Source organism: Pteropus medius, unplaced genomic scaffold (genome assembly GCF_902729225.1).
Source record: "Pteropus medius unplaced genomic scaffold, Ma_sr-lr_union100, whole genome shotgun sequence".
Classification (NCBI taxonomy): Eukaryota; Metazoa; Chordata; class Mammalia; order Chiroptera; family Pteropodidae; genus Pteropus; species Pteropus medius.
In genome coordinates this window covers 103765-124482 of record NW_024349802.1, presented here as the reverse complement: position 1 = coordinate 124482, position 20718 = coordinate 103765, and the positions used below count along the sequence as shown (strand labels likewise).

The 20718-nt window shown below is 58.7% G+C and overlaps 2 protein-coding genes across 6 annotated transcripts; one reads left to right on the top strand and one right to left on the bottom strand.

The window, feature by feature from the left end:
* Positions 1-505: 505 nt before the first annotated feature.
* ECHS1 (enoyl-CoA hydratase, short chain 1) lies at positions 506-6409 on the bottom strand. Its single transcript, XM_039835949.1, has 8 exons — positions 6254-6409; positions 4986-5183; positions 4303-4430; positions 3438-3537; positions 2126-2230; positions 1580-1699; positions 1422-1489; positions 506-659 (listed from the first exon to the last, which is right to left on the bottom strand). Exons 1-8 carry the CDS (start codon positions 6339-6341, stop codon positions 594-596), a joined length of 873 nt encoding a protein of 290 aa, XP_039691883.1. The 5' UTR covers positions 6342-6409; the 3' UTR covers positions 506-593.
* Positions 6410-9738: 3329 nt separating this feature from the next.
* Positions 9739-19343, top strand: PAOX (polyamine oxidase). 5 transcript variants are annotated; one of them, XM_039835939.1, is made up of 9 exons: positions 9739-10087; positions 10562-11048; positions 11747-11946; positions 13097-13349; positions 15577-15689; positions 16210-16367; positions 18066-18343; positions 18661-18846; positions 18956-19343. In XM_039835939.1, exons 1-9 carry the CDS (start codon positions 9904-9906, stop codon positions 19059-19061), a joined length of 1965 nt encoding a protein of 654 aa, XP_039691873.1. In that variant the 5' UTR covers positions 9739-9903; the 3' UTR covers positions 19062-19343. The 5 variants fall into 5 exon arrangements, with proteins under 5 accessions (XP_039691873.1, XP_039691876.1, XP_039691874.1 ...); XM_039835942.1 differs by lacking the exons at positions 18661-18846; positions 18956-19343 and having other exon boundaries at positions 9742-10087; positions 16137-16367; positions 18066-18225; XM_039835940.1 differs by lacking the exons at positions 18066-18343; positions 18661-18846 and having other exon boundaries at positions 9743-10087; positions 16137-16367.
* Positions 19344-20718: the final 1375 nt, after the last annotated feature.

Genomic DNA, 20718 nt, shown 5'->3' with positions numbered 1-20718 from the left:
GAAGAAAACAACTACTTTCCCGTGCGTGTGCGCACGCGTGGGCACAGAAAATCTCTCCGAAGCTATGTACCTAGGAGCGTGGCAGGGGCGACTTACTTTAAGGACTTCTGTTCTGTTTCACGGTGTCACTTACAGTGACAAAACAAAAGCTGAAAAAAGTGAGAAGACGTTCGAGTCTAGAGATGACTCAGAGGTACAGCGTGGCTGAAGTCTGTCGCTCGGCGACGAGTATCTCTTTCAAGCGCCCACTAGCAACGCCACCTGAGTGGTCACATTCGCCAGCTCTAAGCCACACAGAACCACCCAGGGGGTTCGCTTCCGTCGAACGTGGGCAAAGTGACAGTTTGGCATCGAAACATCCCAGTCCTGAAATCGAGTGCAAACCTGTACACAGCGAAGGCTCACGAGCTGATTAAGGTCAGAACACACTCGCCACGGCGCGTCTCACGACCTTGCGCACGGGCCAGGCCCAGCCCTGCGCCGCGAGAGAAACCGCAGGCACATCTACCGCCTTTAAAACAGGGCTTTATTGGCTTCCGAAGCCGGCAGACCGCACTTCCGTCAGCGGAGGCTTGAGGCAGAGGCGGCAGCTCTTACTGGTCTTTGAAGCTGGCCTTCCTCTTCTCCACAAACGCTGCCATCCCTTCCTTCTGGTCCTCCTGTGGGAAGGGAGAGCAGAGCTGGCCGTTCCTGTCCCCTGTTGGGCCAGGCGGGGAGGGGCCTCTGAACGGCCCCACCAAGCAGGGCAGGCCTGGAAATGGGTATTGGTGGCCCGCACCCCACGTGATGGTCCTTCAGTACCTGGACCCTGTGTGGCAACTGGGTCGTGCGCCAAACCACCCGCACTCAGGAGCACCCCGAGGGTCACGAGGTTGGGATCCAGGCTGAACTTCTGCATCCTCCCGTGGGTGTGCACACACGCACACACGTGCGGACACACAGGCACACACGCGCACACACATCATCACTTCAAGAGCCAAAGCCACTTTCATCTTCCTTTTACAAAACACCTAGATGTGACTGACTGATAACTGAAGAGATGAATTTTAATGACTATTAGAGAAAGGGTTTCCTTTAAGTTACTGGCAGGATCCTAGCAAACACTGCTCTGAAGCTTCAGATCACAGCATGAGAATACACTCGGACCCCATCCTGAGTAACCGGGACGACACAGGAAAATTACAGGAAAATGGTCTGCATTTAGGGGTGCAACTCGGAAGCCCTTTTGTAACGGGAAATCACTGTTTCTGTCCTTTCGAGCTTCCACACCCTGGACTCAGTCACAAAGACCGATGCTCACTGATGGACACACCTGACCCAGCTACTGAGCAAAGGGGAACGGTGTTAAAAGTCACAAGGACGTCCTGGCAACGTCTCGGCGGGAGCATGTGACCTTATGGGAATGAATGTCGTCCACTCACCGTAGCAAAGGTGGAGTAAAAGAGTTTCTTCTCCAACTTATTTCCCTCTGTCAGCGTCATTTCAAAAGCTGGAAAAGGAGCCCCGCCGTTACGAAGGGCGGCGTGCAGAGCTCCCCTCGCCCAGCGGCCCCTCGGCCACCCTCCCGTGAGGGCCTCACCTGCATTCACCGCCTCTTTAGCCATCGCTGCTATAAGTTTAGAATTGCTGGCAATTTTTTCTGCACACTGGATGGCCTCTTCAAGCAGCGTCTCAACAGGAAAAATTTTGCTTACAAGACCTAAAACACAAAAAGGTGAATGACGCGTCGAAACGGCACTGGTTAATGTTGCGCTCTGCGCAATGGCGATGCTCTGCCAGCAGAGGCGCTGCGGCATCAACGAGGGGCTGTGGCCACAGAGGCGACCGTCTGCACTGTCCCCAGGGCTGGCCAACTCTGACAGGTGCCGGCCGCTGAGGGGCAGGGAGAGGCTGTGTCTGCAGAGGGGCTCGGGGATCCCCCGTTGCCTGGTTGAGCTTTGGGAGATTCGATGGTTTAGAATCTTCTTAGCCTTTGCGTGTTTCAGCTCCTCTTCTATACATATGACAGGTCAAATAAAAGAGGCAGCGGTCCCCTGCGTTCTTGGGACACCTGAAAGCACTGTGCTGATCACTCTCCCCCTCCACTCCCCACGGGGCAACTCCATGGAGCGACCTCAGCCTGTACCTGCTTGCTTGGCATCCTGGGCTGAGATCCGGTCACCAGTGAGAACCATCTCCATGGCCAGAGACTTTCCGACGGCGCGGGTCAGCCTCTGGGTGCCCCCTACACCTGCAGGGGCAGAGGGCTGCTGGTCACAGCTGGCTCCGTGGCTGGTTGTAGCCAAGATACCGCAGACGCGGGGCCGACAAGCTGAGGAGCTGAAGACGGGTCTCTCGGGCGGGGCGGGTGTGCAGAAGTGAGGTGGCGGCCGTAGGTGGGGAAGCGGGACACCTGAGAAACCAGGCCGGGGGGTGGATCCGGCCCATGTCCGGGCCCACCCCGGCACCGCGGCCCCCTGCATCAGCACCTGTCGTGCTGGAGTCAGACCCTGGACAGATGCACGGAGCCTGCAGCTCCCGGCCTCAGACCCAGCTGCTCCCCGCAGGGTCGGGGCCACTCTGGATATGCCCTTCTCTCCCAGCACTCTGGCTGTCTGGCCCCAGTAAGCTCCGCGACATGTCTGCACACCCTCCCGCCAGCTGGAGAGAGCACCGCCTGTCCGGACATGTGCCTCACACTGAACCGTGGGTGCCAGGGTGAGCCAAGGAGGCCATCTGATGGAGACTCCCACAGTCCAGCAGACTCAGGCACTGCCTCAGTGAAGCGGAGACCTAGGGTGTTGGGATTGGAAGAGCCCAGTGGTCAGCGGAGTTCATGTAGATCCTCCAAGGCCCGCAGATAATTCGACATGGCCTGCTGCCCGCCCAGTGGCTCAGGAGCCTGGGCTCCAGGCTCCACACGCACCAGGGCAGACAAGAGTCTGGAGCCCTCATCGGGTGGGCCCCAGGGGGCAGAGGCGCGGGTCTGCACTGTTTGCCCATCCTTCCCGTTGACCTCCATGTGGGGATCTGATTTCCTGCTCTGTTGAACTTCGGTGAGGCCATGGGACTTGCTCTGGCCACTGAAACACCAGCAGATGTGACATGTGTCATCTCTGGGCATGAGCTCTCAGTGCTGGCCCTTGGTTACCATGTTCTCTGTTTTGAGCTTCTGACGTACAAGGATCCTAAGCCATTGTGCGGTCAGCCCTTCCCGGCAGCATTTGACACACGATCTGGCCATCACCCGAGGCGCCAGTACAGCTCCGTGGCCCCGGGCCACTCTGAGTGTGACTGTGTCCACTTACACTAAGCGGGCTGGGCAGCAGAGGAAGCAATGGGCCCAGACACGTCCTTCCTCTGATGCCAGCACGCTCTGTCTAGCCTTGGGAAAGTGTCCAAGACGTGGACAGACTCTGGGGAGAGACCTGAAGACTGTGCTAAAGGTGGCCCTTTACCTGGGATTGTCCCTAGCAGGATTTCTGGCTGCGCAAACTGGGCTTTCTCTCCAGCATAGATGATGTCGCACATCATAGCAAGTTCACAGCCACCACCAAACTGTAAAACAACATGAGGTGTCACCAGGGGAACACAGACAGATCACTCTATTTGCTTATTTAAATTTTCTATTAAAATTAAACACAGTCCGGGGGAAAGATTAATACAGAGGCACAAAGTTAGTTAAGTGTCCCCATGAATGACCCACGAATGGTTGATACCGCTCAAGTCTTTCTGTAAAGGGCCAGACGGCAAACGTGTTCAGCTTTGTGTCCCACGGGCTCTGCTGTGGAGGCTCAAAGGCAGCTGCAAGGCGCAAGCGGACCTCCGGGCTCCAATCAGCTTTATTTGCTGACCCCAAGGGAACTTTATTAAATAATCACAACCGACACACCCTCATCACTTCTCTACAGGCTTCCGCCAGCCCAACACCTCCAAATAGTCCACATGCCCACAAGAGACCCCGAGGCCCCACAGAGGAGACTCAGAGCTTTCGACGACAGTGGAAGAGGTTACTGTACAGGTGCAGCGCTGGTCAGAAAGTCGCTACCACTGCACAGAAAAGCCAACACGTGCGTCCTGGACATTGGAGAGGGGAAAAACACTCTGGGGAGTCCCAGGGGCCAGGGGTCCACTGACGAAAGCAGGTGCTGAAACGGCTCCTCTCCTCACAGTCCCTGGCTGTCTAACGGCACTGAGTGGGAAGGCCGGCTGTCTGGGGAACTTGGCTTAGGCCTTTTCAAAACAAGAATCAGTCCCATGTCACACGCACAAGCACAATTCTGTAAAGAACTGAGCAAGAGGGCGGCGCAGGCTGACACTCACAGCATAACCATTGACGGCAGCTATGACGGGCTTCTTGACCTGTGAGAGGTGGTCCCAGAAGCTCAGGAACCTGGTGGAATAGCAGTCCTGGAACGTTAGGCTCTGCAGCTCCTTGATATCGGCTCCAGCTGGCACGAGAGAGTCCCAGTTACCAGGGCACAGATACCCCGCTGTGGCTGGGACCCCCAAACCCTGAGTATGCACTGTGTGCAGGCACTGGGATGTTGGGAGTGCCAGCGTGGGGCCTGGCCTATGTGTCGATGGCCATGTGGACACACAGCTGGACAGCAGGGACAGTGGCAATACACTGTGACACGTGTCCAAGGAGGGGATGCAGAGGGACTACGGGACAGGAAACAGACTTGAGGGGGACTCAGAGGAGACTGGGCTTATTCCTTAGTTCTTTGAGCCCTCAACACACAATACCTGATGGTTGAGGACCTGAATCCCTTTGAATAAACTTATCTGGCTGGCAGAGCACACCTAGTGTGACACATACAAAGCAGTTCGTCCCAGCAGTTCCCTAGCCCATCCCCACTTTATGTGTATGTGACCCCAAGTTGTACTGGCTTTTATTACCCTACCTCGGAGATGTACGTGTGTGTGCGACACCATGGACCATGGGCATGGCCACGGTCAGACCGCCCCTCGCACAGCCCGTGACCTGCCCCCACGCTGCCCACCTGCAAACACCTTCTCCCCACCCGTGAGGACGATGGCCCCCACGGCCGGGTCATCGTCGAAGGCCCGTAGTGCCTCGTTGAGCTCGGTGACCAGGTCAGTGCAGAGTGCGTTGAGCGCCTTGGGGCGGTTCAGCTGGATCAGCCCCACGTTGTGGGCCTTCCCTTTCTTTTCTGTAATGATGTACTTGAACTCGGCACCTGGGGCAAGCAGGGAAAAGGGTCTTTCATTCATGCAGGCATCGAACTGAGGGCTATACACCCATCAGTGGACAGAGTGACCCCGACAGACTCCTGCCCAATCCTTGGTGGCAGCAGCACGCAGCTCTCAGCCACATGGGTGGCATCTGTCTCACTGTCTTCGCAGATGTTTGAACATTTCCTTAAGTTAAATAAAAACAACCCAGCAATGAACAGCAGCCCACAGCAGCCTTCCTGCTCCTGAATACCGGGGGCAGCGCTTCCCGGAGCACGCACCAGGTGGCCTGTGATTCTGCAGAATCAGGGGATGGGGAAATCCATTCTCCAATCAATGCCATCGAGGTGAGGGGAACTGAGAACAGGACAGCCTGGCTGGACAGGCTGGTGGGTGGCACAACCAGGCAAAGGGTGACTTGAACACCCCAGAAGGGCAGCCGGCTCAGACTGGGGGGTCAGTAATGACCTGGAGAGGAAGAGGGTTAGTCCAAGAAGACAGAGTCTCTCTGCACGCTGGAGCGCCTGCTTTCTGGAACGGGAAGACAGGGTTCCATCACCTGTCCCGTGGGCTTGTCAGGGAGAAACTGAAATAACACATATAAGGTGTCCAGTAGCCACATGCCTGTCACATAGACCAAGAAATGATTGCTGATCACAGGCCAGCATGCAGAAGGGGAGGGTCAAAGAGGACTTAGGGTAAACCCAGCACGACTTGGTCTGTGTTTTGGTAGTTAACCCGATATACGGTGAAGGAGGAGGCCCCGCAGCTCCGCCACGTGGCCGGCTCCCTCCGGACACCGGAGCGCTGAGGCTGCAGGCGAGCAGAGGCGGCGCGGCGGCTGGCCGAGGGAGAAGCAGTGGACACGGGCAGGCCTGGACAGGAAGCGCAGCAGGACATGACGAGCGACTCCAACTCCAGAGGCCTGTCAGTCCGCTTAGCCCCGTGAACCCAGTGGAATCGCAACAAGAGACACCGAACGGCAAGTCCTAGCACTCAGTGCCCCGCTGAGGGGACACTGCAGCGGCGGGCGGGGCTCCCGCCCGGGGCCCACGCCCCTGGGCGCCGCACTCACCTGAGGCGAACGGGCGCAGCGCCGCGCAGCCGGGCCGGGGGCGCAGCAGGCCGCGGACGCAGGGAAAAAACGCGCGCAGGGCAGCCATGGCGCTCCGAACACCGCGGGCGCTGCGACAAACCCACCGCCCCGGACACGACCCACACCCCGCCGCCCGCCCCGGGACCGCCCCCGGCCGCGCCAATCAGGGCCCGCCCCGCCCACCCGCCGGCATCGCGAGACCGGGTCGTTGCGTATGGGGACGCGGCGAGATCGCCGCGCGCGGTCCAACTCCACGGGACGGAAGCGGCGCAGGGGCGGGGCGGGCGGGGGCGGTGCAGGGGCGGGGATGGGGACGAGGCTGAGCGGTGGCGGGGGGTCCGCAGCGTCCGCCGTGGGCGGCGCGCTCGTCCCTCTTGCGAGCCCCGCCCCCTTCACCCGCGCTGGTGGTGTTCTGACCCCGAGCGGTAGCAGGGATCCCCCGAGACGTCTGGGCGCAGACCCGGCGGGGGCCACCCGCCCACGGGGACCCTCTGCGACCCAGGCAGCACCCGGGCCCGTGATGCCCGGCGTGGCCTGAGAGTCCCCCAAGAGGAGCCCGGGGCCTCTGGCCGCTCCTCGCTGTCCACCCATCCCGCGTCGCCTCCTTCCTTGACCAGTGGTGGGGGTTAGCTTTGCCTCGCTTTTAGCCTTTGGCCCTTGTCCCACCATTTTTTCAGGCGTCTGGGGGTCAGACACATTCCCTCACTTCTTGGGTGACTTCTGGATTCCTGGAGGCCCGAACTCTGAGCGGGACACAAATGCAGACATTGGCGAACGGCTAGTCTCTGGAGCTTGCTCAGTGCTGGCGGGGCACAGCCTGTGACCCTGCGACGGCTCTCGGGTCGGTTCACGAATCAGGGAGACACCTCCCCTCTCTTACACTCGTCCTCTGCCCAAACTGTTGTGGGTCGCAGCAGCAAGGACTCAGATAAACACTGCTTTGCAGTGCGGGAAGGAGTTGAGAGGCAGAAGTGCTTAGAAAAGGAGAAGACAGATTATCAAGACTTTTCAGAGCCATAACGTAGCTGACTTCATCATTACTGAGCATTGTTTCCTAGGGGTGGCCATCTTCCCTTTGTTTTTCTTCCTGGACCAGCTCAGGGGCCAGAGTCCTCATGAAGTAGTGCCTTATTCACAGCAGCTGCACAGGGCCACAGAGGAACATTGTGGGACGTTAAACAATTCATATCACTGATGAATGTGTTTATAGGTCTAAATGTAACAGGCATGAAGCACAATACTGGTTCTTTATATTGGCAACTAGTTAATATTGAATACTATAGTTTTTATGAAAATAAAATTTAAATTTTAACTGGAAAATTTTGTTTCGATTTGTAATTTTCAAATGTTTACATATGTATCATCAGCGCCCCCCCCCTTTGTATTCTTGCCCAGGTTCTGCCAATGCCAGGGTGAGATGAAAGATCACCTACAAATGAAAAGCAAGTAAATAAAATTCGAACCAAAATTTACTATTCAATGAAACTTCCTTTCAAGGCTGAGTGCAATACTTTCACACACAAAGAAACGTCAGCAACAACCTCCACTACAAGAGGCTCTGTGTCATGGGCTACACCACTGTGAGGGCTCAGGGAAGCGGCGCCAACGATTGACTTCCAACACCCAGGCGTGTAGGGGAGTCTTGGAGGGGGGACCCTCTGAGCCAGAGACTGCTTTGGGCAGCACAGTGTGGGGGAAATAGAAGCCCCCCCCCATGGAGGCTGCCCCTCCTCTAGACAGGTGACACTGGGCCCGGGGTGGCTGCACTCGTCAGCAGTCGCAACGGACTCCCCAGCGCCGGTTCTCCTTAGTTGCCGGCTGTCATGCTGAGCAAGGAGGCCAGGGGCGAAGGCGTCACCTTTTTGGAGTGCTGGTCCTAGGCCCAGCGCTTTATCTAGGAGGCTGCGGTGCTGACTCTGAGCGCCTCTGGGTCCCCGCGTCCACAGCGGCCAAGACTCTGGCGTTTCCTCCTGGATTTCTATGCTTTTGCCCCTTCCTGGGGACAGGCAGCGGTCGGTGGGCGCCTGCAGGTGCAAGGTGCGCCTTGTGGGACCAGCACTTGCCGCGCTGGGAGCTCTGGCTGCTCTTCGGCCGCCGTGCGCGCTTTCCCTGCTGGGCCTCGAAGCTGGCGGGACGTCCCGGAGTCGCCGGCGAGCTCTCGCGGCCCGCTGGGGAGGAGCGCGGGCGGGAGGTGTGGAGGGAGGAGAGCGGGGGTGGGAAGGCCTTGAGGAGATGGGGAAGGGATGGGAGATCCGGGAGTCCAGGTGTGGGGGAACGGGAGGGACCCCAGCGCCACCGCCCGGCAGGCAACAAACGATGCAGCACACAAGCCTCCCTCTCCTGCCATTCAGAGCGGTGGGCCGTCATGCCACGGACGCCTCGACCTGTGTGTTGCCTATAGGACCAGCTACAGAGACTGCTCAGGGGTCAGGAGCCGGCCAGCCTGAGGTCTGGCCATAGTCTGCAGGAATTTCCAGACTGTTTTGCGCACATGGCAGCACCTCTCCCGACATCATTCTGTGGAAGTGTGCACAGCCCTTGTACCCGCGTCTCACTGGAGAACACTATCAGATGTTCATGCATCTAGTTTCTGCCTCCCCCACTGAGTCCCAGAAAGCTGGGACTTTTGTCCCGGTTACTCAGGGCTAAGTCCTCAGCACCTCGAATGATTTAAATAGCTACTGTATTCTCAGGCCCAAGAAGTAGTTAGCTTCCTAAGCCTCTCTCCACACTCCCAACAGTGGCACTGGGTAACTGTGTGGTCTCCACCCTGGCCGCAGCCTGGACGTCTCTACTCTGCTCAGAGGGGTTCCTGGGGCCAGAGGGGTCTCTGCATTTACCTCACTTAGCTTGAACTTTGTACTTTAGGTGCTTTGCATCCTGTGTGTATGTAGACACGTGACTACACACAGAGCAGGGCCGTCGCCTGGGGGCTACCTCGCAGTCCCGCTCTGGTCACGTTAATCTATTCCCACCCCACCCTGACATTGGGGCACTCATCAGACCGTCCTCCGATTACCACCGACCGGCTCCGTGGAGTCCCAAGGCGAGGGTGCTCGCCCGCATCTGTGACACCAGAGGGAGACACCTCCTTTGCTAACTGGTCATCATCCCCCTGTCTCCTCTGGAAGAATGACCCGCCTGACCGGAGGGCCCGAGTGTTCCTCGGTGGAGACCCTCGCCCACACCGACCGGCAGCCGGGGCTGCAGCGCCAGCCCCGCGGCGCTGGCCCCGCCCGTGTCCTGCGCGTAGGTTGATAAGGGGGACACACATCCATTCCTCTACTTTCGCCCTCGCTCTCCCGAGCGGCCTGCAGAACCCGCAGTCCTCCGCTGTCATCCGGGGCAGTGCGCCAGACATCCGGGGGAAGCCCCAGGCCCAGCCCAGGGCGGCCCGCGGAGCTTGGCCCAGCCAATGCGGGTGCGCACCCCGGCCCCCCATCCGCGCCCCGCCCCGTGCCCCATCCGCGCCCAGCCTCGCCCCGCCTCTGCGCCGCCTCGTGCCCTCCTCCACTTCTCGCCGCAAGCCCCCTGCCCGGGTCTCCTGTCGGCCCTCCTTCTCAGGCCTGTCTCCGGTCTCTTCCGTCCGCCCCGTACCGGGACGAGCGGAGACTGCCCGAGACGGCGCGATGCAGTCGAGTGGCGGCGACGCCGAGGCCCCCGGCTGCGGCCTGCGGGTGCTGGTGGTGGGCGGCGGCATCGCGGGGCTGGGCGCCGCGCAGAGGCTCTGTCGCCACCCGGCCTTCCCGCACTTGCGGGTCCTGGAGGCCACGGCCCGCGCCGGAGGCCGCATCCGCTCGGAGCGCAGCTTCGGTAACGGCCTCCCACGGAACTCTTCCGGGAACCGCTCTCCGGAGCCCAACCGGTGCTGCACGAGCTCTGCCGCCTGCGGGCTCGGCCTGCGCCCAGGTTTCACCGGCCCAGAAGCCTTGCCTGGCCCCCGAGTGCATGCCCGCCCGCCCCTCTTAATTGGCCAAAGCCCATTGGTCTCCCGAAACTCAGTGGCGCTTAGCTAGCAGGGCCGGCCCCTGCCGCGGGGGGTAACCTGTGGCTGTCTCCCTGGAGCCTGCTGCTAGCTCCCAGGGCCTCCTTCTGTTCCCAGCGTGTCCCCCCAGTGTTCGGGCCAGCACTCCCTCTGTCATGTGTTCCCTTAAGCTAGGTCTGACCAGGCCCTGGGGCTGGTTTTCAGAGCATATTTGGGAAGGGCATGTGTGGTCCAGGAGGAGGGCTCAGGGGTTACTTCTGTGGGGAGAGAAACTCCAGGTGGCATCTCCTGTCCCCTCCCAGGTGGTGTGGTGGAGGTAGGCGCTCACTGGATCCACGGACCCTCCCAGGGCAACCCGGTCTTCCAGCTGGCTGCCAAGTACGGGCTGCTGGGGGAGAAGGAGCTGTCAGCGGAGAACCAGCTGGTGGAGACCGGGGGTCATGTGGGCCTGCCCTCCGTGTCCTATGCCAGCTCCGGGGGAAGCGTGAGCCTTGAGCTGGTGGCGGAGATGGCCAACCTGTTCTATAGTCTCATAGACCAGACCCGGGAGTTCCTGCACGCGGCCGAGACGCCAGTGCCCAGTGTTGGGGAGTACCTCAAGAAGGAGCTCAGTCAGCACGCGGCCCGCTGGACAGAAGATGAGGGCACCAGAAAGCTCAAGCTGGCCATTCTGAACAGCTTCTTCAACCTGGAGTGCTGCGTGAGTGGCACCCACAGCATGGACCTGGTGGCCCTCGCGCCTTTTGGCGAGTACACTGTGCTGCCAGGGCTGGACTGTACATTCCCGGGGTAAGCTTATGCTGCACTCACCCAGTCAGCCCTCCACACGCCCCGTCCCCTCCGTGCACCCCAGTTCCCCTTCGTCTACCTCAGGTCAAGCTGCTGGAGGCAGCGGAAGGGTGGGAGGGACAAGGGGACCTTTTGTCATCCGTATTTCAGAGAGATCGGTCATTTATTGCCCTACTTTTGCTCAGTTAGGAAAAACGAGATATGTTTCAGAAAAAGTGATTAAAAGGAGGTGCATCTTGTTCTGTTTTTCCTCCACGTTCGAGAAGCCCCTTAGGTGCTAAGCACTGCGTGAGGGGCAGACGGGGCCCTGTCCTTCCATGGGCACTTGCCAGAGACTCCCAGGATTGTCTGCGAGGCTCTCCCAGGTGTCACGCCTGGCATGTGGCCCGAGGCTCCTGGGAGGAGGAGGCTCTGTGACTACTAAGTGCTTAGAACTGGAGTGCTGAGCAGAGAGAAGAGGCCTTGTTTGATCCCCTGGGAGCTCGAATCCACTTACTCCTTAAGCCTCCCATTAGGCGGGTGTCCACATTCCTGTGGGGGATCAGAAAGCACAGGCTGCAGCCTGGCAGGTGTGCCCGCCTCCTGCTGAGCCACGCCCCACCTTAGCTCCTTGATGCTGGAGGACCGGTGGGCTATTTCAGCATCTTACCCGCCTGCAGGCTGGCGCCCTAAACAGCATCAACACCTCTGTCTCCTAGGGGCTATCAAGGGCTCCCTGACCACATAGTGGCCTCCTTGCCCCAGGACGTGATGACTTTTAACAAGCCTGTGAAGACCGTTCACTGGAATGGGTCGTTCCAGGAAGCCGTGTCTCCTGGGGAGACGTTCCCAGTGTTGGTGGAGTGTGAAGACGGGACTTGCTTCCCAGCACATCATGTGGTCCTCACCGTGCCTTTAGGTAAAGCCGCTCTCCGTGGTTTTCCTCCCTGCCCCTGCCAGGCGCCCCCGGCCTCCAGTTCTGTCCTGGCCCTAGCTCACACTTCCGTTTCGTTCCTCGTGGGGTAGGCTTGCTGTGTTGTGTTTTATCGCAGTTGGAGGTTTAGCAAGAGAGAGAGCAAAGGCAAGTCAGCTGTCCTGCTCCTTTGGACATAGTTTTCGGAAAGGTTGGGGGGCCTCTGGAGGGAGGTGCCCCCGGGAGAGAGTGTGGTCGTGGGTCCAGGTTCGGTGACAGCAGGCGGGTCTGTTGAGTCCTAGACCTGATGCTTTGGAAAGTTTGAGTCGGGGCTGGCAGTTTGCTGAAAGGCGAAACTGTGCCAGCGTACTCATCTCCTCAGGTAGCCGGGAGACTTACCTGCCCCATGCCCTGTTTGACAGATGTCAGCAGAGGCAATTCATTTAATCACCCAAGTTCACAAAGCTAGCAGGTGCGAGATGAAGCGTCTCCCCGTGCTCCCCAGCCCCACCCACGGTGGCCGTGTCACCATGTTGGTGTGTCCTGGCAGACGGGCTGGGTCTGGTAGACTCGTTCAGCCCTGTCGCGTTTCCCACAAATGGAACCATCTAGAGTATTAAAGTTCTGCCCTGACGCTCTGTTTGCCTTTCCTTTTTTGGGGGTGGGGTGGGGTTAAAACTGTTCGTGGTTGTTTCCATATCGGCACACGCAGCTCCGTCACCGTGTTCTTTTTTTCTTTACCCCAGCGGCTTCGTTCATTCACAGTTCCTGCTGCTCACCGAGCGCCTGCTGTGAGCAGCTGCTGCCTTATTGTGACCTTGACTGTCCTTCCTGGGAGCAGGGCCCCTCGCACTTGTTCTTTACAGATGCGGAATTTTCTTGTATGTAGGCGTCATTGCTTAATATGGCAGAGGCTCAGAGGTGTGACCCTGTCCCTACAGAGCATTCGGGGCAGGGAGTGTCAACTGTCCCTGCCTGAGCAGGTGGCCCTGGGGCCTCCAGGCAGTGCTGGCCAGTGAGGCCGTGGGGTCCCCAGCAGGCAGGTGTGTTGGGGTCTTTTTTCCCTGACTCTTGTGCCCGGGTCAGCGTGGGGCCCTGTGGCTGTTGCTTCTGGTTTTGAGATGTGCTGTAAGTCACGTTCACTGGTGAATTCCAGGCTTTCTTAAGGAACGTCTGGACACCTTCTTCGAGCCGCCGCTGCCCACTGAGAAGGCAGAAGCCATCAGGAAGGTCGGCTTTGGGACCAACAACAAAATCTTCCTGGAGTTCGCGGAGCCCTTCTGGGAGCCGGGCTGCCAGCACATCCAGGTGGTGTGGGAGGATGCGTCACCCCTGCAGGATGCCGCCCCTGCGATGCGGGACGCCTGGTTCCGGAAGCTGATTGGCTTTCTAGTCCTGCCCTCCTTCCCGTAAGAACGCTGCCCCTCTGAGGGGGCTCAGGCCGGAGCTCCAACTGGGTGGCGGGGCGGCCTGCTTGGCTGAGGATCCAGCCACGTGTGCATTTGCCATGTGGTGCTTCTGGAGGGTTTAATGGGGGAGGCCCCAAGGGCACCCTAGAGCCCTAGGGACAGGTGCGCTGGGCCTGACCCCTGTGGGGACAGCCAGAAGCCCACTGCGTGCAGCTTGTCAGCCTTTCCCGGAGACTAGGACGTGCTGGTGGCCAGAAGGCATGATCGATCAGTGAGCAAATGTTTACCAAAATTCTCGGGAAGCCAGTGCTCACAGCTTACGAAGAAGTTTGAAACTTGAAATGTCTGTAGGTGGGAGGCGAAACCTAGACTCGATACAGTAATTGAAGGAAACATTCCCTGTAAGCCGTGGAATCATGGACACGTAACTGAAGGGCCGAATGTGTGGCCCGGACACACAGCATAAGTACAGCTGCCCGTGTGGACCTGGGCCACCTCAGAAAATAAGACCGCCCAGTTTATGGAGGGAGCGCTGGTGGCTCCTGCAAGATTAAGAGACATAGTTATCCTGCCGTGTCAGGTGGCAGACACAGTCTGGGCTTCCGTGCTGAGGTGTGGCGGAGTTGGGGACCAGGGGAAGAGAGGAAGGGCAGGCACAGCTGCCACCGCAGTCCGTCCCCACCAGCCACAGAGCAGGATATGCGGGCGCCTCCAGCCTGTGAGGGGACCACGTGGGTCTTGTTTGCACCGAGGGAAGGGCTGACATCCAGGGGTTTGGACACGTGCCAGGCCTATAGGCGGGTGGTGGCCCTGTCACTGGCTGCGCCCAGCCACCTGCTGCAGGCCCAGTGCACAGCCTGCTCACCACACTCAGGATGCCGTGGAGACGACTGTCCCAGGTGGCCCTGGGGGTCTTCGTGGGACACTTTGTGGCCTCAGGACTCCCTTTTATACTCTCAGAAATTATCACGGATCCCAAAGAGCTTGTGTTTGTGTGGGCTCTGTCTATACATATACGCATCAGAAATTAAATCTGAGAAATTTAAAAATACTTGTTCTTTGAAATGATGCCAGACCTGTTCCATGTTAGTATAAATAACATTTTTAACGAAAAATAACTGTTTCTAAACGGAACTTAGTGAGAAAGGCTACTTAGTTGTCTCTCGTGCTGAGTGCAGGCCCACTGTGCGCCAGGCCCGTCCTGGGCGGAGCGTGTGACACCTGGACTCACACAGGCGTGTCGGCTCCAGGTAGTAGGTGTTCCCGGGTCCGCACGAACTCAGGAAGTGGTAGTTCCGCACAGGTGAGCCGCAGGGCGGGCTCGGCTGCCATGGCCCGTGGACCCGCCTGTGTCCGGCTCCGTGAGTGGATCTCCCTCCACGTTTTCAGTCATCCCGAAAGCTGCGTTGGTGCCGTATTCCAAGTGTTGACACATCTCGTGCACAATGGCCAAAACCTAAATTTGTTAACATCACCACCGATCTCAGAAAAGTCTCCCAGTACTGGGAGCCTAGCAAGCTGTTGGTGGCAGATAAAAAGTTTCTAAAATTCTAATTTTTGCTTGAAAGCTTAAATTTTATCACCCACAGTAAATACTTGCAGTTGCTTTCCTGGTGACAGACACACTTGCTCATTTTCAAGAATGCCTCCATGTCCTTAAGCCTGAACTCCAGGCCTGTCAGTCGCTTGTAAGGGTTCCCAGAAGAGACCGGTCAGCTGCGACCGGATCCACAGGGCGGGCGGTCAGCAGGGCGGCTCGCTGTCCCGCGCAGAGGGTGCTCCCTCCTGTTCCTGCCGCCCTGCTGGGCTCACACGGGCATGAGAGAGGCGAGCCCCCAGAGGTGGGGTTTAACGCTGCCAGCTGCCTCCCTGCTTCCCCGAGCTCTCTCAGGTCACCTTGGCCTTCTTTCCTGCGTGTTAGGGGGGGCACTACTAGTCCCGTGTGTGTCATGGCCTCGCCTGCTACAGGCCAGCAGTGAGGCTGGGCTGTTCCCACACGGTGGGGCGAGTGTGGGCGGATGGGGTGCAGGAAGCGCCGTCCGGTGTCATGCAGAGTTCTGACCTGGCGGGCCCCCTGGACTCTGTGGCCCACACTCGCAGGGCCGCTGACCCGAGGAATGCTCACGGGGGACACTGTGTGTGTGGGTTGTCGGGTCCCTGCCGAGACACCCAGGTGACGGGCGGGGGGCCGGGCCCGACCTCGACAGTCTCGTGTGTCCCCACACAGGTCGGCCCATGTCCTCTGCGGGTTCATCGCTGGGCTCGAGTCCGAGTTCATGGAGACGCTGTCGGACGCTGAGGTGCTCCAGGCTCTGACCCACGTGCTTCGCAGGGTGACAGGTACTGACCGCTTGCTGCCACCTCACTACCTTGTGTCTCCCGCTGGCTGAGATCTACATAGGAGACGCTGAGCTGGCCCCTGCGAACCTCCAGGGGTGGCCCCGCCTTCTTCTGGCAGGGCCACCTGTCCGTGTGCTTCTTTCTGCGGAGCTGAAATGGCTTTGCAAACACCCCGCACTGCCTCTCTCTGACACTGCCACCAAAGCAAACGCAGCGGTCCTCAGCCCGAGCTTCACGGATGCGGACGCTGAGGCTCCGATGGCTTGGGCACGCCATCAGAGGCACACGTGGTGAATCGGGACGCAGCCCTTGTGGGTGGCCGTGTTGTGGGGTGGCGGGCGCTGCTTTGTGAGTGTCCTGAGGTGAGCAAGGTGGACGCGACAGGGAGAGGTACTCACACACTCCGTGGCTTGATTCTCCCCGGACAGTTGCTTTCATTTTAAACAGCTCAGTCTTCAGAGCAGACTAGCTGCAGACGTGTGGCGGGAGTGCCAGCTAACGGTGGCATCTCTGTGCTCAGGAAACCCCCAGCTCCCGGCGCCCAGGGCCGTGCTGCGGTCGTGTTGGCACAGTGCCCCGTACACCAGGGGCTCCTACAGCTACGTGGCCGTGGGCAGCACTGGCGACGACATCGACCTGCTGGCTCAGCCCCTCCCCGTGGGCGGAGAGAAGCCCCAGGTAGGGTGCCACCTGTCCGTGTGCTTGGACAGGCCTGGAGCTGCTGGGACATGGGGGGTGGTGGATGTAGCTGGGACCCCAGAATCTATTTTCCTTTTGAGATTAAAAATAATTTTTAAATGTATTATTCTCATCAGAGTTATACATACACGTAGCTTCAGGCATTAATGAATCCCACGGTGCCAGCCAGTGACATAAAATGACAGGCTACAGGAGGCTGGCGGGGGCACCCGATCGCCCCCTCCCAGACCGTCCTAGCTGACTGTCCTCTCTCAGCAACGTGGTTCTGCCACCACCTTTATTAAACCTTTAGTTGTGGAAAACGTCACAGATACGAGGGTAGGCAGAACCTTTGGGTCCCCATCCCCAGCCGCCTGTCCCTGTCCTCGCCCTCGCCCTGCTGTTGGCCAGCATGCTCCACAGGTGACATCATTTGACTTGCAGATATTTCAGTGAGCATCTCTGAAAGATGAAGGGTGCTCTCCTAAAATACGTAACTAAAAGGCGCTATCACACTTAAACATTAACAATTCAGTAGTTAAAGATTGACTCGGCATTGGGCTTTTGTGTTGGTGGTGTCTCCCTCCTGTCGCTGACCACTCACCGCGCGGGCTGGCTCCTGCTCCCTCCGGCCCTCCGCCGCCCGGCACGCCGATGGGTCCTTGTGGTACCGGCTGGTACCAGCGCTCCTTGGTGTGCACACTCTCGTTTGCTCCGAGCGCGATCTACACGTGAGCCGCGGTGGTGAGCTGCTCTTCCTGCCCATGTGGAGAGGTCAGCGTGTAAGCACTTGTGCGCGTGTCTGTGAGTATGAGAATCTGTGTGTGAGTGCATGCAAGTGTGTGTGTGTGAGCGAGTGGATGTACAAGGGAAACGAGTGTGTGAATATGCACGCGTCGGAGCAAGTGTGTACATGTGAGTACAAGTGTGTATGTTGTGAGTGAGGGTGTGCGTGTCAGTGTGTGAGCAAGTGTGCGGGACTTAGTTTTCTGTGCACTTGTCGGCCTGGGTTCTGCCAGCTGCCTATATCCCAGGTCCCCAGGCCCTGAGCCGTGGACCGAGACCGGTCTGTGGCCTGTCGGGAACCGGGCTGCACTGCAGGAGGCGAGCGGCGGGCGGGTTTGTGTTCACAGCATCGCAGCCTCCGCTCCACCGCAGGTCATTGGGCACTAGATTCTCGCAGGAGCCCCGGGCCCTGGTGCCACTAAGGTTGGGGACCGCTGGTCTCTGTCCTCGCTCCCTTCCGGGCACAGGTGTCTGCCAGCCTCAGCTCCTGGAGGCACAGCTGGAACCTGTGCCCGCCCACCTGGGCCTGCACCACCACTGCCCTGGCGCTCCCTGTGCCTCGTTCCCACTCTGGGGTCTGCGTCATCTCTTGGTTTGCTCTCTGGCTTTGTAGGAGCACTTATTCTGGTAGCTTCCTGACTAAGGCGTGCATGGGAGGAGAATTTGAGAGACAGCTGCGTATGTGAAGATGTCTTTTTCTCTACCCTCATGCTTCGCTGTGCCTGTCCTGATCTCTGTGCAACAAACCACCCCGAGGAACAACCCCGTGATCATGCCGCCAGTTCTGTAGGGGCACTGCGGGTGGCTTGTTTCTGCCCCACGGTGTCTGGCGTCTCAGCCGGGAAGACTTGAGCCACTGGGGGTGACTCGGAGCCAGGGCTGGGGTCGTCTGAGGCTGCCTCTCTTACATAGCTGGCCCTGGGTTGGGACGACGTGAAGGCTGAGCTCGTCTGGGACGTTGGCTGGTGCGCCTGGCTGTGGCTGCTCTGTGTGGCTTCGCTTCCTTCAGCATGGCAGCCTCAGAGCCGCTTGCCCAGCACGGGCGTCCCGGCCGCATGGACCCCTGCAACCAAGCTCGAAAGTCAGGGGCACCTCGTGCCACGCTCCACAGGCCGGCCCAGATTCCAGGCCAGGATGCGGGCCCACCTTCCTCGGTCCAATCAACGCCCCGGGTTGGGCACAGAATCCTGGTGAGAGCTGCACCCTCGGGGCGTAATGCATCCTCAGTGTAGCTGTTGGGATGTCCACAGCCATTGGAAGCTTTGTGTCCGACTTTCAAATCTCTTAGGAAGCTTAGCGAGCTCTTGGCTCCTGCACTCATGGGGTGGCACTGTGCCTGTTGGCGGTGGTGCCGTGTCACACCCCCGCATGGCCCCCGCTGCTCCCATCCGAGCGGGCGCCTTTGAATGGCCTCATTGTCTCTCTGCAGCTCTGCTTTTCCGGTATTTCTGCTGTTTGGATAGTGGGTTCTGGACTGGTCCGCAGATGCTCTTGTCTTTCCCTCTAGTTGCCGTCTCTCTGGTTTTGGGGTCATATCCTTAACATCGTCTGCCGAACCTCGTGAGTTTTCCGCCTTGTGGTCATGCTTAGCTCCCGAATGCTTGCTCTCTGAGGCGGCCTTTACCACCATTGCTGGTTTCCGTGACTGCAGCACCTGCTCTTGCTCTGTGGCCACCTCCGGCTGTGAGATTAGGTGAAGAGCAAGCCACACATTCACCATCAGCTCTGCGGCCACCAGCGAAGGGCCTGTGGCTTGCAGCTCGACCTTGGCACCCTGCTCTAACGCTGGCCCTTCTTTGCAGCTCCAGATACTGTTTGCTGGGGAAGCCACACATCGGATGTTTTACTCCACCACGCACGGAGCTCTGCTGTCCGGCTGGAGGGAGGCTGACCGGCTCATCGCTCTGAGGGACCCCCAGGCGCGGCCGCCTGAGCCCAGGCTCTGAGCCTGGCCCCACTCCTCCTATGCCAGTGACGGTGGCAGCACCCTTCCCTCTGACAGGCGGGTGTTCATCATGGTTTGAGACTTGGAGTGTGTCGTCACCGGGATCAGCTCTCCCATTTGTCACATCTGTCGCTGAGTCTGGCCAGGGCCGATTTGGAGCTGAGCGTGAAGTCTTCCTAGAGAAGTGATACAGGTGCCACCGCTGGCGCTGGTGGCTCATACATAAAGTGTGTCAAAGTCTCCTATGTCCAGAGTCGTCCTTTTGTCTCCGGGCTGCAGTGTCAGTGGGTTCTGTCTCGACTTGTCCCAGGCTCAGGTCATTGCAGGGCCCTGTGCCCCTGGCACGTGGCCCGTCTTCCCCTGGGTTCCTTGGACTCTGGGAGCTGTGGTTGTCCCTTATTCGGACATCTTCAGGTGTTCCTGAGTTCTCATTGCTGGCGGCCGGGGCCACAGCGTAGCTGACGGACCTGCCGTTGTTCACTGACAGCTGCTTCATCAGGCCCCCTCTGTGTGGTGGGCCGAGAGACTTAGTGCACAGGGGGGCAGAGGAGACAGGTGTGTCACGGTGAGCGTGAAGAGTGTGTCAGGGTGAATGTGGGGAACGTGTCTGGTGCGCTGCTGGGCAGTGCTAGGTGAGTGTGTTGGCCCGGTGTCTTGCCCCAGAGTTCTGTATGTGTCCACTGTTTTGTGTGACTGGAATGGTTTTGCTCGGACACCTGCCAGTCAGTTGGCTGTGAGAAAAATTCAGAATTCACTAGGGTTTTACTTTGGTTTTAAGGTCCTTGGGCTAAAAAGGGATGCACCTTCCACCACATGCAGAGGTCTGTGTTGTTGGCACCCAAGGTTTCATCAAGCCTTTGGCAGACATTTCCACATTCAAAGAGACCAAGGCAGCACTTAGCTGCCTCTGGGTGGGAGGGTGGCCCAGTGAGGAGGGGCAGGGGGCTGGGTCCCCACCTGGCGTCTGACTCATCAGAAGGCTGAGACCGCTTGCGGGAGAAGCCACCTGGCAGGACTTGTCTCCGTGGTGGGCACTCAACCCCAGGGACATTTAGCGCTGTGTATAGAGGTGTAAGACCATTGAGACCACAGTAATGATATTTTTGTGCCGAGAATCAGCGTGTTTGGAATTTTAGGAGCTTGTTTCAGAACTTCCACCAGCGTCATGTTCTTGTGACCCAGTGTGCGGCGGAGTGATCGCGGAGACGCAGTGTTGTGACCGCGAGGCTCAGGCTTACTGCGTTAACAGTTTCGAGCAGAACTGCAGTCAGTATTTGCAAAGGGTTTGTTTGTTACACTAAAACCTGGAGCAAATGAAAAAGAAAGGATATTACGTTTATAAGATAAAGTATTTGAAAGTTTGTAAAAAGGGACCAAAGGGGACTGCTCGACTTTGTTACACTTATACTCAGGACATGCTTAAGGAAGAACTTGGATTTTTAAATTTAATTAATGTTACCATGTCTACGAATTTCTTTCAAAACCCCCAAAACTCAGGACCCTTGAGAAGTCCCTGGGCTGCGAAGGTCCGGGAGGGCCTGGGAGGGTCTGGGGTCGGCTCGTAGCCCCGCCCCCGGCTTGTGGCCCCGCCCTGCTCCCTGCCCCGGGCCCGGCACCGGG